General features: G+C 44.5%; 1 protein-coding gene across 1 annotated transcript in view; it reads right to left on the reverse strand.

Annotated features, from left to right (window-relative positions):
* Nucleotides 1–574: 574 nt before the first annotated feature.
* Nucleotides 575–17424, reverse strand: part of SLC36A4 (solute carrier family 36 member 4) — a 474855-nt gene continuing 458005 nt past the window's right edge. The window contains exon 12 of the mRNA XM_073612996.1: nt 575–881. Coding sequence (XP_073469097.1) covers nt 835–881 — 47 coding nt within the window. The 3' untranslated portion in view covers nt 575–834. The remainder of the gene's footprint in view (nt 882–17424) is intronic.

A 17424-nucleotide genomic window follows, 5' to 3' on the forward strand; every position in this document is an offset into this window, starting at 1 on the left:
GGTATCATCTCCCCCAGTCTTTAGTTGTGCTCTCTTTTGACATCAATTAATTTATTTGGCGCTGAGTGGTGTGCTGCAGGCCCGAGCAGACCTTACCTTGAGCAAAGTAGACATAGTGAGCAAAACTAGCTTCAAAGCTTGAAAGACTGCCACCAGGACTAAAAAAACAGACCAAGGGGTGATGACGTTTCACACATACATTGTGCTTCTTCAAAAGGGGTTTTGACTGTAGCATGTCCATCAGCACCTGACCACATCTGGTCCTGCCCACTGCTTTTTGGATTGGTTGCACTGCCTCTGCTGCTGAAACCGTCCCTTACTCGCCCACTGTATAGTTCATCAGTCTAGTGGGAGGTGCATCCTTAATGTACTTGAGACATTGGGGGTCTCGCTGATCTCTCCTCCCAATGGCTGAGCATAGTTGTGGCAGCAATTTCCCAGAATAGAAGTAAATAATAGGAAAAATAAGTATTTACTATGATAAAAATTGAGAGCAACCTGGAGTTCAACTTCAACACAATTCCAAAACAAAAAGCTGAGATTGTCAGAAACCATGAATCAGACTGAGACAAAGTACAGTTAAGTCACACTTGTTTAATAATAATAATAAAGGTAAACAGAGTAAACGTAGTCAAAACATAGCCAGAGTTCAGGAACCGGACGGATAGTTAGACAAGCCAAAATGTCAGGGAGCCAGAGATGAGTGTAATAGAACAGCAAGCAGGATCTGGAGCCAGAAGGAATGTCAGCCAAGCAAGTCTTTAACAGGAACACAGGAGAGCGTCTCTAGAGATGTGACCAAGGCGAAGGCAGAGATCATCTTGACTGGACGGCTTAAGTAGGCAGGACTGACGAGCAGGATATCATCAACAGGTGAGTCACTGTGGAGAGATAGGAGCTTGCAATTAACCGACAACTGAGCAGCCAGCTTTGAGAAAGAAGGACTGAGCCCAGCCCTGACAGAGATATAATGAGTTGATAAATAGAATCAGAAAGTAACAATCACAGCGACTAACAATATGATGCAGCAGCAGTGTTTTTCCATCTTTTGTAAAGAAACAATTAGCTTGGAGACATGAAAAAAAAGCCTTCGAAATGGAAGCGATGGTTCAGTTATTCCGGCAGTAATGAGTTTTGATTATTTTTTTATTAGCCAGCTACGCACAGGTCATTGTTCGCCTGTCTCTCCGCAGATTTCACTAAACTCCAATGATTCTGCCACTTGAAGATATTTAGATTCATAATGTTATAAATCAACCTGCGGCACTGTGAAAGATTTAAATTGTAAAGCATCGCTAATATATAGCCATGAATTCAGGATTTATTCAGCGTCATGCCAGAGAAGTCTTTTTTTTTGCTGGCTGGCTGCTGAATTAGGAAAAAATTAAAAAGTTTATTTTTAAACTCTGAGCATATTAAAAAAAAATGCAATGTTGTTATGCATTTATTGAAAGAAACTTTAATGAAGAAATCCACCCACACTGCATGGGTTACATGCTAGGGGAGAGTTGCAGAGGCTCCTATCACCTACCTTACACCCAGCCTCAGCGTCATCCTTGGCCTACCACTCCGTGAGGACGTTGAATAACGAAACTAGTAGGGTGGGGCTAGGACGCTGACACCACCAGGCTTTGCAGGGATTAGGCTCGCGGCTTGGGATCATAGCCAGGAGCAGAGAAATATATATTAACATGCGATTGTTCCCTAGTGTTGGGCTGACACTTAAAGGGGCTGTAAACCTTCGTGGCTTTTAACCTCAATGCATTCTATGCATTGAGGTGAAAAACCCCTTGCAGTGCAGCAGCCCCCCAGTGTCCCCGTTTTACTTACCTGAACCCTCTTTTTCTCACGCCGGGACGAGCACACCAGCTCTAGCCGATGTCTCATGTCTTGATTGGCTAGATTGATAGCAGCGTAGCCATTGGCTCCCGCTGCTGTCAATAAAATCCAATGAGGGAGCGGGGCCGAGTCATACATTCGGCGGCTATGGACGCCAAATGTTGGATTCGGGAGCACACCCGCAAAGTAATTGCTTCCCCGAGGGGTTTATCCGATGTGGGGAGGAGCCGCAAGAGCCACCGGGGGACCCCAGAAGAGCAGGTTCGGGGCCACTCTGTGCAAAACGAGCTGCACAGTGAAGGTAAGAATGATATGTTTGTTATTTTAAACAAAACAAAAAAACTAACCCTTACAATCACTTTAAGAAATTAGTGTTTTTACAAGTTTTAATAAACAATAATTTATTTTAAAACTAGAATAAGCAATGGAGATTTCCCTTCTTTCTTCCTCTTAATAATCTGTTATCCAATGTGGAGAGAGACTGATAGGAGGACACGTCTGTGTCAGCAGAGTAGAGAGTGGATCTTCCTAAATATACAACACCGCGCTATTACTGTAATTTGACCAGCCACAGCCTCTGGTGAGTCACTTTAGGACTTTTTTGCTGAAAGGATTGCATCGGATACCTGAATATATGTATCACGCTTTTTATTTTTTGATATACAATCCTTTTTTGGGGGGGGGGGGGATTGAAATCTGGATTTTTTTTTAATATATATTTTTTTGTACACTAATGCCGCGTACACACGAGCGGATTTTCCGGCATACTTGGTCCGGCGTACAGGAGTCCGTCGGACAATTCGATTGTGTGAGGGCTCCAGCGGACTTTGTTTTCTCAAAAGTTTGACGGACTTAGATTTGAAACATGTTTCAAATCTATCCGACGGACTCGAGTCCGGTCTAAAAGTCCGCTCGTCTGTATGCTAGTCCGACGGACAAAAACCGACGCTAGGTTAGCTATTGGCTACTGGCTATGAACTTCCTTGTTTTAGTCCGGTCGTACGTCATCACTTACGAATTCGATGGACTTTGGTTGATTGTGTGTAGGCAAGTCCGTTCATTCGGAAAGTCCGTCGTAAAGTCTGTCGAAAAGTCCGCCGGGCAAAGTATGCCGTAAAGTCCGCTCGTGTGTACGCAGCATAACACTTGCGGAATACATAAGGATTTTTTTAAATTTGAGAACATATACATGCACATGCATTTATGATATGTAGATGTCACTACTAATTAATCGTTTTTCTTTTTGTGTGTAGAGTAACCTTTGATTAGGTGGTATGGAATAGGCATGTGCAATTCGTTTAGTTCCGAATTCGTTTTTTAACGAATTTCGACAAATTCGTTAATTAGGAAATATCCAAATTAACGAAAACCCGTTTAACGAATTTTTTCCGAATATTCGTAAATTCGATAAAATTGGACATTCGTAAATTCGGGCATTCGTACATTTGTACATTCGCAATTTACATTCGTACATTCGTACATTCGTGCATTCGTACATTAGTAAATTAGTGAATTTGTAAATTTGTAAATTCGAAAATTCGGAAATCTGAAATAATAGTTAACTAATAATAACTTAACAATTAGTAATTACTAGTAACTTTTAATTTATAGGTATTGTAATTTCCTTTTAAATTTGGCTGTTAGTGAACGTAACACATACAAATTTATCTGAAGTTATGAATGATCCGAAAAAACGGAATGGAACATAATGAATTAATAATAATAAATAACAATAATAATAATAACAACGTTTTATTATTATTATTATTGATTATTAATTTGTTCCGTTCCATTTGTTTAGATGCAGCATTCTTTTTGGATAATTCGTAACTTCGGTTAAATTTGTATTTGTTACATTCACTGACAGTCAAGTTTGAAAGGAAATTACAATACCTATAATTTAATAGTTAGTTACTATTTCAGATTTTTGAATTTTCAGGTTTTTGGATTTTCAAACTTCGAATTTACAAATTTCCAAATCTTCTAATTTACAAATTACGATTTTAGGAATGTACAAATTTACGAATGTACAAATGTAAAAATGTACGAATGTACGAATGAACGAATGTTCGAATTACGAATGTACGAATTTACAAATGAACGCATTTACGAATGAACTAATTTACGAATCTCGATCATAACGAATGACCCGAAAAACGAAAAAAATAATAAACTAATGAAACGAAAACGAAAATGAACACATTTTTTTGGCTGTGCACATGTCTAGCATGGAATATTGTGGTGACACACACATATACATATATCGGTCTTGCACTTTTACTTTATATTTTTTATATATTTTGTATATATAAAACACAGGTAGATCACAGGTTAAATACGCTTATGAAGTAGTGGTATCGTTCTTGTAGGGAGGTATTGGCATATGCACTAATTATAAGGAGTCCCTCACTATTAGAGTTCAGAATTTTGTATGCAGTTGTGGAATTTCTATAGATTTGCACTGTTATTTTTGTTTTCTCAGACTATCTACTAGTGAGCCACTAGGACCGAATGGCAGCATTCACAATTGGAATCCACATTTATTCACTAGTTTCTTTGGCGCTGATTCTCCTTTTCTTTCTGTGATTTTGTTTTCTCAGTCATCCTTGGACAACCTTTGCGTGGTACGGTGAGGAGACTGGAGTGCGGTTAGGCCGCGGGGGACTGGTTGCGGCACTGAGGGAGCCTGCAGGAGCAAGGTATATACTCCTTAATGTGGTATTAAAACAAAAATATCATATTAGAGATTACTAATTCTTTGTGTGTGGTGACTGCCTTAGTTTTCTATTTTTAGGCTTTTTTTCCTTTTATTTTCACCCAGTGATCTTGCCTGTAAATTTGATGTTTCTCCACTTCCTTTAAGGGCTTGTTTATACTCGGGGGACAGTAAAACCCTATGGTTGAGCTGTGTTTTTAGGCAGCGGTGTGGTGTGGCCACAATACTTTACTTTGCGGCTATGGCAGGAATCATACACCCTTTCGTGCTCGGCGGGGCCACGCTACAACCGCAGTGCAATTGCACACAGCGTGTGTATTTGCGGTGTGGTTGTCTGGTAATTAGGGGGTTAAAACAGGCAGTGAGGAGGCGATACAATGCCTCCTCACTGCACTTCAGACAGCAAAGCAAGTCTCAATGCCTAAGCTGTCCACCAAAAGTAGCAATTAGGGCTGGTTTTACACCTCTGTTGATTAGTAACACACATTAAAGTGCCTATCGCAGCGACATGCTTTTTTGATGCTTTCATAAAGCTTGGCAAATTCCTTGTGTGTGTTGAGGAAGTCACCAGATTTAGGTGTTGTGTGTATTTGCTGTTTTTATTTTTATTTTGGTGTAATTAGTGACTCAGTAGTACCCCCTCTCAGCAGATCCCCAGCTCATCAGTTTCCTGGCTCAGTAGTTCCCTTGGCTCAGCAGATCCTCACTCAGCAGTTTCCCAGCTCCCCCAATTTAGTGAATCGCCTGCTCTACTAAATCGTATGGCAAACAGCAATGCATAAACATTGTCGCCCAGAAGAATCTCCTGCTCTTTATCGGGCAACAAGCTTTGCACTTTGCAGATTGCCGCGCGATAATCATGGCAAAACCACAGCACATTCACTGCCTTTGTGAACTGCTGCGGGTGCCAATGGGGTTAACAACACCCCTAACGCAGATCACAAACACGTCGCATGGTATTGCAGAAACCATGTGATTTGGTGCGGTGCATTTTTCAGAAGTAGTGCATGCATTACTTTTTGTGTGGTCCTGTGAGATTTGCAGCCCATTCAACATTTGTAGCACTTACCTCCAGAGGGGCCCCTGAGAATATAACTGGGCCTCCCACAATGGTACAGAGGCTGCCAGTCACACAAGCACAGTCCCATGCAAAATGACAATTCAGGATCAGTCCAGGGATGTCTTTCAATGGCGGCTGGTGCTATATTTTTTTAGGGGGGCGGCAAACAATGTGAAGGGGGGCTTTGATGTAAACAGGGGATCTGCAGTGATGGGGAACATCTAACATGATAGGGGACCTCAGATGTAAAGGGGGCTTCTAAAGTAATGAAGGGGGGCCTATGTAGTAGGTGAACCTCTGATAAGATGGGGGGCCTTCTGATGTGAAGGGGGGCTCTGTTGTGAATGGGGGGTTCTGCATAGTTGCCAACATTGCAAAAAAAATGTGGGACACTTTTTTAGCTGTAGGCGGAGCCGTATAATAATTAGGGGGTGGGGCATGGTTTGTAGGCGTGACATAGCAATAAAAAATAAAACTGCGTCGGGCGAAGTGCACCGCGGCAAAAATGGGTGTGCTTTATGTGAAATAGTGGGCGTGGCTTAAATGGGCATGGCCCAAAGGGTGTGGTTAGAGTCGGAGATGAATGAGGGATGGAGAGGGAAAGGGGGAGAGAGGAATGAAGGGACAGCAGCCCCAGATCCTACACAACAATGGAAATATGTCTATTCTAGAAAGTTTAACAATCGGCAGATAAAGATACTCCAAACACCTGGTGTTAGCACTTCAATCATCCCGGCACCATGATTGTTATGGTGTCAGGATGATTGAAGCGCATTATTTCTATTATTACATTGTAATATAAAATTAAATCAATTAACTCACCATAATGCCGAATCAGTGGAATACCTGAGCGTGTCACCTGCCACGTCGCCTGCCACCAGCAGAGTCCATCCTTGCATCAGGTGCCCCCAGCAGAGTCCATCCTCATATCAGGTGTCCCCAGCAGAGTCTGTCCTTGCATCAGGTGCCCCCAGCAGAGTCTGTCCTTGTATCAGGTGTCCCCAGCACAGTCTGTCCTCGTATCAGGTGCCCCCGGCAGAGTCCCTCCTTGCATCAGGTGCCCCCAGCAGTCCGTCCTCGCATCAAGTGCCCCCAGCAGAGTCCATCCTTGCATCAGGTGCCCCCAGCAGAGTCAGTATAGACCCCCTCAGTGCAGACCCCCTCAGTGCAGACCCCCCTCCATCAGTGCAGACCCCCTCAGTGCAGACCCCCCCATCAGTGCAGACCCCCTCAGTGCAGACCCCCCTCCATCAGTGCAGACCCCCCTCCATTAGTACAGACCCCCTCAGTGCAGACCCCCCTCCGTCAGTGCAGACCCCCTCAGTGCAGACCCCCTCAATCAATGCAGACCCCCCTCCATCAGTGCAAACCCCCTCAACCAATGCAGACACCCCTCCATTAGTGCAGACCCCCTCAGTGCAGACCCTCTCCGTCCCTCCCCTCCCATAACGCCCCCAAGGCCCCGGCAGCACATATCCATTACAGCATGAGCGGCACCTGTTGTAAAAATTCCTGCGACCTCTCTCGACCCACGTTACTTCCTGTGCAGCTACATCAGAACACAGCTGACGGCGGGGCTTTACCTCGCATCTGCGACTTTACTGCGCGTGCGCAGCCTTTCCTTTCAGTCGAGAAAAATTTTAGACTCGAGCAGGCGGGCGGAGGCGGTGCGAGTATATTATCATTACATTACATTATCGTCAGCACTGCCTCCAGCCCCGCCTCTGCCCCTAATACACCCCTAGCCTGCTCTGGAGAAGGGGGGTGGGCATGGGACAAGGTTGAGATAAAATATTGAGCTGCCCCATACTTCCAGCCTGCTCTGTTGAACGGGGGCGTGCCCATTTCCCGCATAGCACAGTCCATATGAATGGGGCAAAGTCGAGATAAAATATAAAGCTGCACCGCCTCCAGCCCCGCCCCGCCCCGAGCCTGCTCTGGTGAAGTGTGTTCAGTGTAGAGGGGAGGGGCCGATCCGTGCGAGAGGAGAAGCCGATTGATTGGCTGCACAGATCGAGCCCCCTTCCTCTCTCCACTGAACACAAGGGGGAGCGATCTAGCAGCGGTGGCGGCTCTTGTGGCCATTTTGCTGAATCCAGCTGCAAAAAAGGAAAAATGCAAACATTCCCGATTTCCCTGGGCAAATCCCGATTCGGGACAGCCTCCGATTGGGACGAGTGTCCCAAAATCGGGATTGTCCCGGGAAAATCGGGACTGTTGGCAACTATGGTTCTGATGTGTTGGTGGAAACTCTGATGTGATGGGGGAACCTCTGATGTGAAGTTTATTTCATTAAGGTGGTTGTTTGCATTGTCCCAAGCTCAGGTTACCCATTGACAAGTAACATTTACGTAAGACATGGCACAATCCAACACAGATTTACTTGTAAAAGTGCAGTATATGGATGTTATCTGGTCATATTAAAGTTTAAATGGACAGTGATCTTCTACACTTTGCGCCCACTATGAAGGTTGGAAACTGAGCTAAGAAGAAGAAGAAGAGAGGGGTCTAGCCCAAGTAGCCTAGACACATAGGTAAACTGGATTGTACCGCTGCACAAAAATGAAAACAACAAGTTGTAGTTATAGTACATTGACACTAAATGTCAGAAAAAATATAATATACATTAAATAATGAAATCCAATGTAAGGTGATGTATAAAGCCCCGTACACACGAGCGGAATGTCCGACATAAAAAGTCCGATGGAAGCTTTTCATCGTCTATTCTGAGCATGTGTAGGCCTCATCTGACTTTTTTTTTTTAGAAAATCCTGACAGACCTAGAAATGGAACATGTTCTAAATATTTCCGACGGAACCAATTCCTATTGGGAAAACCGCTCGTCTGTATGCTGTTCCGATGGACCAAAAACGACGCATGCTCTGAAGCAAGTAAGAGACAGAAGCTATTGGCTACTGGCTATTGAACTTCCTTTTTCTAGTCTCGTCGTAAGTGTTGTACGTCACCGCGTTCTGGACGGTCGGACTTTTGTTTGACCGCGTGTAGGCAAGACCGCTTGAATGGAATTCCATCGGAGTTCCGTCGGAGAAACCTTCGGAGTTTATTCCGACGGTAAAACCGGTCGTGTGTACGCGGCATTAGTGTTCCAGAACACCACCTGTTTATTACAAGTGGTATAAAGGATATAATATATATCCAATCTGGTGGAAAATAAACTTTTTAGTCCCAAACACAAATTAAAAAAAAAAAAAAACCTTCACAGCCTTGGTATTTGGTTGCATATAGTGATTTGTTGATGTACTCAACTGCTAGAAACATTTACTCAGTACAGGTACTATTGTAACTCTCAATCAAAAGTGTTTCTCTTTCATTTGTATATCTTATTCATGATGATCGCCATCTCATCTCTAAGCTGCCAAGTTGTTCAATTTAGTGTACGTCAATTTCCAACCCATAGAATGAATGACAGCATATTAGTGAAATATCCCAGATTCTTCAAGTTCTTCCTGGCAGTTGGACACCTGTGAAAACTTTACTGAACAGTTCATAGGTTTGATGTAACAGGAAAGCTAACTTTCTGACAGCACTGTCAAACAAGGATGAAACGGCACAGAAAAGAAAAGTTACTGTCATCACTTAGAAGGCATTTAAAAAAAGGCTTTTTTTTTTTCCTGCGACATTAAAAGGGTTTGCACAGGCGGATTCCACTAGGCTGGTAAAATGAAGCTTTGTCTGTCTTCATTGACTGTGAGCATCACTCAACTGATGTCTTTGCTGGCTACATGCAATAATAAACATAAGCAGTCATGTGAGATGCATAAATGTAGGGCAAGCTAGGTTTCTGTATTCTGTGACCATGGACAAACTAAATCCTAGCTTCAAGTTGGGCAGATCCCCCTATAGGAGACTTCCTCCTACCCTTTGAGCACCCACACCCCATGCTTTTTTATTTTGGTTATTCTTATTTTTTGGAGCGGTTTTTGGTCCAGCCATGTGAGGAATTGGGGCCCTCTTGCTCCTCTTCCTGCGGGGAGCGCTCATCTATGATGCAGAGTATTTAGTGATGTCAGCACTTGTAAGCAAGTGCAGGTTTTCCTTCTGTCCTGTAGGTGGCATGGTGTCATTATTACAGATGGAGAGGAGTCTGTTAGGGAAATTGTCCCCTTGTGAACTCGGTCAGGATCTTAGAGAAGCCAGCTGTCTGACTAGACGCTGCAACCTCTGGAGACCTCAGGCTGCCATCTTGACTGGGAGCCTTAAGGCCCGTACACACGATACCAAAATCAAGTGGAAAAATTTGTATGACGAGCTGTCTGACGATTTTTGTAATGTTAGTACGGTGCTTTAGACAGCCGCTTTGGCTTTTTTGTCAGACAAAAGCTGGATGTGCAGACTATAAAATTGTTGTCAGATGTGAACTGAACGTCCGATATTCGTTTCATTAGTACCGTTTCCGTACGGAAAAAATTGTAAGAGCAAGACTACGCATGCTCAGAAACAAAAGAATACATACAAAACTATTCGATACATTACGTCACTTCTGACGTATTCTGTCGTATTAAAATTTTTGTATTGTGAGTAACCTCTTCACTTTTGACGTGAGACTAGCATGCCATAAAAAACGGACGATCGGTCATCTGAAAATCTAAGCGTGTGTACAAGGCTTTATACACAGTGGGTAAAATGAGTATTGAACATGTCACCATTTTTCTAGGTAATTATATTTCTAAAGGTGCCATTGACATAAACTTTCTGACGACATGTCGGTAACAACCCATGCAATCCATACATAAAAAGAGACTAAAACAAAGAAGTTCAGAAATTAGGTTATGTGTAATAAAATGGAATGACACAGGGAAAAAGTATTGAACACATGAAGAAACGGATGTTACAAAAGGGCATGAAAGCCAAGACACCAGCTGAAATCTATCAGAAATTAGGAAGCAATCCTGCCCCTTGTCAGTGCAAATAAATATCAGCTGGTTCAGTCTCAACTGATGGCCTATAAAAAAGGTGTCTCATTACCAAGGTGTCACAGAAGAAACATCTCATGATGGGTAAAAGCAAAGAGCTCTCTCAAGACCTTTGCAACTTCATTGTTGCAAAACATTCTGATGGCATTGGGTACAAAAGGATTTCTAAATTTCTGATTGTTCCAGTGAGTACTGTTGAGGCCATAATCCAGAAGTAAAAAGAACATAATTTCACCATAAATCGGCCAAGACCAGGTGCTCCTCACAAGATTTCTGACAGAGGAGTGAAAATAATTATCAGAAGAGTTGTCCAAGAGCCAAGGACCACTTGTGGAGAGCTTCAGAAAGACCTGCAATTAGCCGGTACAATTCTTTCAAAGAAAACAATAAGTAATGCACTCAACCGCCATGGTCTGTATGCACACTCACCACGCAAGACTCCATTGCTGAAGAAAAAACATGTTGAAGCTCGTTTAAATTTTGCTGCACAACATTTAAGCAAGCCTGTCAAATACTGGGAGAATATAGTCCAAGCAGTCAAAAAAAAAAAAAATTAAAAAAAAAAAAAAAAAAAAAAAAAATGTTTTTTAAACTGGCCCTTTAAAAAAAAAAAATACAAAAAAGGGTCCTTAAGTGCACTGTGTTCAGACGCCGGACACAGTGCACTTATGGGGAGCACCATGTCTATGCAATCACGAGATTGCAGATGCGGTGCTTCATTTGCGGGCGTTTTTCCGAAACGCTGAGTAGCTTCCGCCTGGCGCTCGTAGTATCTATTACTACGGCCGTGCGGCTTGATTGACATCCGAGTTTGATGTTTCTTCCTGTTTTCTCTCTCCCATTGCGTAGGGACAGAGAAAACTGGAAGTATGAGGAGCGGTCTCCTCTATCGCCGCTGTGGAAGGAGACACCGCAGGAGAGGACAACAGCAAGGTAAGTACCGCTGTGTGTGCTCCCACGGAGAACGGGGGGGGTTTTGATGTGACACAGACAGTCTGCATTTGGTGGGACACAGGCTGTATTTGGTGGGACACAGGCTGCATTTGCTGGGACACAGGCTGCATTTGCTGGGACACAGGCTGCATTTGCTGGGACACAGGCTGCATTTGGTGGGACACAGACTGCATTTGATAAGACACAGGCTGCATTTTGTGTGACACAGGCTGCATGTAAGGAGGGTCCCCGCTGATGGCATCTGGTGGCAGGCGACGTGGCTAGTGACACGCTCAGGGCCCCCACTGATTCTGCATTATGGTGAGTTGAATGATTTTATTTTATATTACAATGTAATAATAGAAATAATGCGCTTCAATCATCCTGACACCATAACAACCATGGTGCCGGGATGATTAAAGTGCTAACACCAGGTGTTTGGAATATCTTTATCTGCTGATTGTTAAACTTTCTAGAATACACATATTTCTATTGTTGTGTCGGATCTGGGCCTGCTGTCCCTCCATCCCTCCCTCTCCCTCCATCCCTCGTTCATCTCAAACGCTAACCACACCACCTTAGAGCCACGCCCACTATTTCTGGGAGGGGTTTAAAAAGGAAGGGTGGGGTCTGGCACCCCCATCCTAAAACTTCACCAGCCGCCACTGTTTCAAAGAGATAAAATAAAGCTGCTAGAATAGCCCAGCCTATCACCTGACTTGAATCTAATAGAAAATCTATGGAAATAACAGAGTTCATAGAAGAGGCCCACGGAACCTTCAAGATTTGAAGTTTGTGTGGAAGAATGGGCCAAAATCACACCTGAACAATGCATGTTATCAAATGACTGGCTAACGTATGTCTATTGACATAGGCGAACAAAGGCAAACACAATAGGGGTAGCAGGTGGTGATGAGAAAGAGTCCAAAGTAGATACAGGTGGTAATCTTAGTGTTGTCTGTAAACTGTGCACCTTTCACCAGATTCCTCCAGATAGTGCGTCACACACCCCTCTGGGGTGTGAAATCCTCAGGCACCTTTTAGGCGGTGGTGGTCAGTCAGCTGCAGTCAAGTCTGCACAGACAGTTCCTGTACAGACAGTTCCCGCACAGTTCCTGGGTGTGCAGGAACTGTCTGTGCGGACTTGACTGACCACCACCGCAGGATTTTGTTTGAGGCTCAGATAGAGGACACTTTGTGGAGGCAGCATCTGGATATCTGTTGAGGCCTGAAAACTTCAGTGGTTTGGTGAGTTTATTATTTTATTTATTATTTATTTCAGGTACTTATATAGCGCCGTCAATTTACGCAGCGCTTTACATATATATATATATATTATACATTCACATCAGTCCCTATACCCTCAAGGAGCTTACAATCTAAGGTCCCTAACTCACATTCATACCTATACTAGGGCCAATTTAGACAGGATCCAATTAACCTACCAGCATGTCTTTGGAGTGTGGGAGGAAACCGGAGTACCCGGAGGAAACCCACGCAGACACAGGGAGAACATGCAAACTCCAGGCAGGTAGTGTCGTGGTCGGGATTCGAACCAGCAACCCTTCTTACTGCAAGGCGAGAGTTCTACCCACTGCACCACTGTGCCGCCCGAGTTCAAACCCCAGTTCAAACTCCTCTAAAAAGCAATCCATGCACAGATCGCTTTTTAGAGGCATTTGACAGGAGGTAAAGGGGCATTACGTTGCCTCCTCACCACCTGTTTTAATGCAGCATCACTACACCGCAACCATGCAATGCGCACAGTTGCGGGGTAGTTGCAGTGCAGCCCCATTCACCCTGGGTATACCTCCAGCTGCAGCCACAGCATGTGTACACCCCCAGCTGCTTCCTCTGCAGCTAAAGGGGGAGAACTTGGGGGTGGTAAAAACAGCTCAACCATGTGGTTTTACCGCCCCTCCAACCTGACATGTGAGCAAGCCCTTGGTTCCCATCTGTGTGGCTGCATGCTGCGTGTAGGGCAGCCTATTCATTTCAATGGGCTTCCCTACCCACAAAAATGCAGGGAAAGAAGTCCCCGACCTTTTTTTTTAAATTGCATTGCACCAAAAGCACCGCACGTTTTCCAATGTGAGGGGTACCATTAAGAATTAATGGCACCCCTAAAGAGCAGAGCATTTGTCTGTGTGTCAGGAACGAGCGCGATTTTGCTCATGTTCCGCGACACACAGTAACGTGACCCAAGCCTTGGACAGGGGTACCTCAAGACTGAAAATACTTTTTAAGGGCACCCCGACTGAAAAATGGTTGAGAAACACTGTCCTACAGTACGTCATTCGGGCACACCTGGAGCGAGTGCGTGGTAGCTCAGGGATAGAGACCTTGCTGGCTAGGGAAAGTGATTGGCGCAGGGAGAGGTTTCTGGCAAGCAGGGTCAGAACAGGGACTATGCCTGCAGATAGAAAACATCCAGATATCTGGAATAGCCACATGGGGCTCTTCTTAGTAGCCATACAGTGCCATCCAGTACATCGCAAACCACCACCCCTCCAGTGGAAGCCTTTTTTTGGTACTACAGGCCTCAAGCCTGATAATACTGTGAAATTATGAATGCTGCATTGCCATATATCAGTGCTTACAAGAGCTGTCACTATTCATTAGGTTTAACCTATATATGCAATATATATCAAATAATTACAACAATCAAGTGCTCTGTATGTGTGGTCTCGCTCTGACTGGGTACCTTGGGCCTAGGGCCCACCTCTGTTCGGTATCATTCTCCTATGAGCCGAGGGCAGCTTCATGGCGCACCCCCAACTGACATGTTGTTGATTCCGTGGGCTCACAGGAAGCTGGTTGAATTGCACTGGGCACCCCTCAACCCAGAAGACAAGGGATGGCTGGGACAGAAGGAGGATGAGGATTGCAGGAGGAGGGGGCGAGTTCTGCTTTGGGAACATTTTGTTTGAAGGGGAGTGATTTTTTAACCGCTTGCTGACCAGCCTCCGTCAATTTTACTGCGGCAGATTGGCATGATCCCACGAGCCGTCGTAGCTACACGTGGGCTCGGGATAGCAGGCGTGCACGCTGCACTGCAGGGGTGCTGATGCTCATGGCCGACGGTCGCGATGACCATCGGGCACGAGCGATCATGCCCGTGGCCGACGGTCATCGTGACCGTTGGCCACGAGTGATCGTAAGCACGAGAGGCAGAGCACGGAATTGTATGTGTAAACAAATCCCTGTTCTGCTCTGTGAGAAGTGACAGATCGTGTGTTCCTAATAGCTAGGAATCACGATCCGTCACTTCCTCTAGTCAGGCCCCTCCCCCTTCAGTTAGAAACACGTAGCAGGGAACACAGTTAACCCCTTGATCGCCTCCTAATGTTAACCCCTTCCCTGCCAGTGACATTTATACAGTAATTAATGCATTTTTAATCGCACTGATCGCTGTATAAATGCCAATGGTCCCAAAAATGTGTGAAAAGTGTCCGATGTGTCCGCCATAATGTCGCAGTCCCGATAAAAATCGCAGATCGCCGCCATTACTAGTAAAAAAAAAATAATAATAATAAAAATGCTATAAATCTATCCCTTATTTTGTAGAAGCTATAACTTTTGCGCAAACCAATCAATATACGCTTATTGTGATTTTACCAAAAATATGTTGAAGAATATATATCGGCCTAAACTGAGAAAAAATGAGCCTTTTTTTTTTTAAAAATGGGGATATTTATTAAAGCAAAAAGTACAAAATATTGTGTTTTTTTTTTTTCAAAATTGACGCTCTTTTTTTGTTTATAGCAAAAACTGCAGAGGCGATCTGCAGAGGCGATCAAATAGCATCCATAGAAAGCTCTATTTGTGGGAAAAAAAGGATGTCAATTTTGTTTGGGTGCAACGTCACACGACCGCGCAATTGTCAGTTAAAGCAACGCAGTGCCGTATCAAGAAAAATGGCCGAGTCATTCAGCAGCCAAATCTTCTGGGGCTGAAGTGGTTAAAGAAAAAAAAATGAAGTGGAGTTGGGCTTTACAGCTGAAGTTTAGCTAAAAACATTTTTTTTCTCTACAGTTTTAAGTAAAATTACTTACCTGTAATGAAATATGTCCCACTATGTGCAGACTTCTGGATTCTGTAGCAATCTTCACTGCAGGGCTGCCCTGTCCTCTTCCTGCTGCTAAACGCCCAGCACTTTGGGGGTTAAAGTGATATTAAAGTATTTTTTAAAAAAAATAACAAACATGTTATACTTACCTGCTCTGTGCAGTGGTTTTGCACAGAGCAGCCCCGATCCTCCTCTTCTCTGGTCCTCCGCTGGCATTCCTGGCCCCTTCCTCCTGCCTGGTGTTCCCACAGCAAGCAGCTTGTTATGGGGCCACCCGAGCTGAGCTGCTCCTCTGTGTATCCATTCACACACAGAGCCACGGCTTGGCCCTGCCCCCTCCATCTCCTGATTGGCCCACTGGCTGTAATTGACAGCAGTGGGAGCCAATAGCCAAAAGTAAATCAGGAGTGCGAGTCCTCAAAGAGGTAAGGCTCTCCTGGACATCGCTGGATCAAGGGGGGGGCTCAGGTAAGTATTAGGGGGTGCTGCTGCACACAGAAGGTTTTTAACCTTCATGATGAAGGTAACAAACCTTGTGCTTTTACAACCACTTTAACAGCCTTGGACGTCTGGGCTCAGCTGCACCCATCCTGCTTTCTTCTCCATTGAGAAAAGGTAATTGACTACACTTCCTGTAACACGAACTGTGAATGGGAGAGAATACAATGCTCAAAAATAATTAAAGGAACACTTTGAAAACACATCAGATCTCAACGGGGAAAAATATCATGCTGGATATCTATAATGCTGTGGATTGGGTAATGTGTTAGGAACGAAAGGATGCCGCATTGTTTGATGGAAATGAAAATTATCAATCTACAGAGAGCTGAATTCAAAGACACCCCAAAAATCAAATTAAAATAAAATTATGCAGCAGGCTAGTCCATTTTGGTGAAATGTCATTGCAGCAACTCAAAATGGTACTCAGTTGTTTGTATGACCCCCACGTGCTTGTATGCATGCCTGACGTCGTCGGGGCGAGCACATGAGACGACGGATGGTGTCCTGGGGTATTTCTTCACAGATCTGGACCGGGGCATCACTGAGCTCCTGAACAGACTGAAGTGCAACCTGGCGGTGTCAGATGGACCGAAACATAATGTCCCAGAGATGTTCTATTGGATTTAGGTCAGGAAAGTGTGGGGGCCATTCAATGGTATTAATTTCTTCATCCTCCAGGAACTGGCTGCATACTCTCCCCACATGAGGATGGGCATTGTAATGCACCAGGAGGAACACAGGACACACTGCACCAGCGTAGGGTCTGACAATGGGTCCAAGGTATGTTTGCCACCTCATCCCATCCCTTTAAACCCAAACACATATTAATTACACAGGTTCTGTGGCTGATTAAGGTGGTAATTAAACTGACTTGGTGCCTTATCTGCATTTAATTAGCCTCAGAACCTGTGTAATTCAAAGGTGTTCGGGTTTAAAGGGATGAGGTGGCAACTCTAGTCCAAAGATTTCATCTCAATGCCTAATGGCAGTCAGGGTGCTATTGTCTAGCCTGTAGAGGTCTTTGCATCCCTCCATGGATATGCCTCCCCAGCCCACCAAACCGTTCATGTTGATTGAACAATGTTACAGGCAGCGTAACGTTCTCCACAGCTTCTCCAGACCCTTTCATATCTGTCACATGTGCTCAGAATAAACCTGCTCTCATCTGTGAAAAGCACAGGGCACCAGTGGTGGACCTGCCAATTCTGGTGTTCAATGGTAAATGCCAATCGAGCTCCACGGTGCTGGGCAGTGAGCACAGGGCCCACTAGAAGACATCGGGGCCTCAGGCCACCCTCATAAAGTCTGTTTCTGATAGTTTGACATTCACACCAATGGCCTGCTGGAGGTCATTTTGTAGGGCTCTGGCAAT

This window comes from Aquarana catesbeiana, linkage group LG02, assembly GCF_042186555.1.
Source record: "Aquarana catesbeiana isolate 2022-GZ linkage group LG02, ASM4218655v1, whole genome shotgun sequence".
Lineage (NCBI taxonomy): Eukaryota > Metazoa > Chordata > Amphibia > Anura > Ranidae > Aquarana > Aquarana catesbeiana.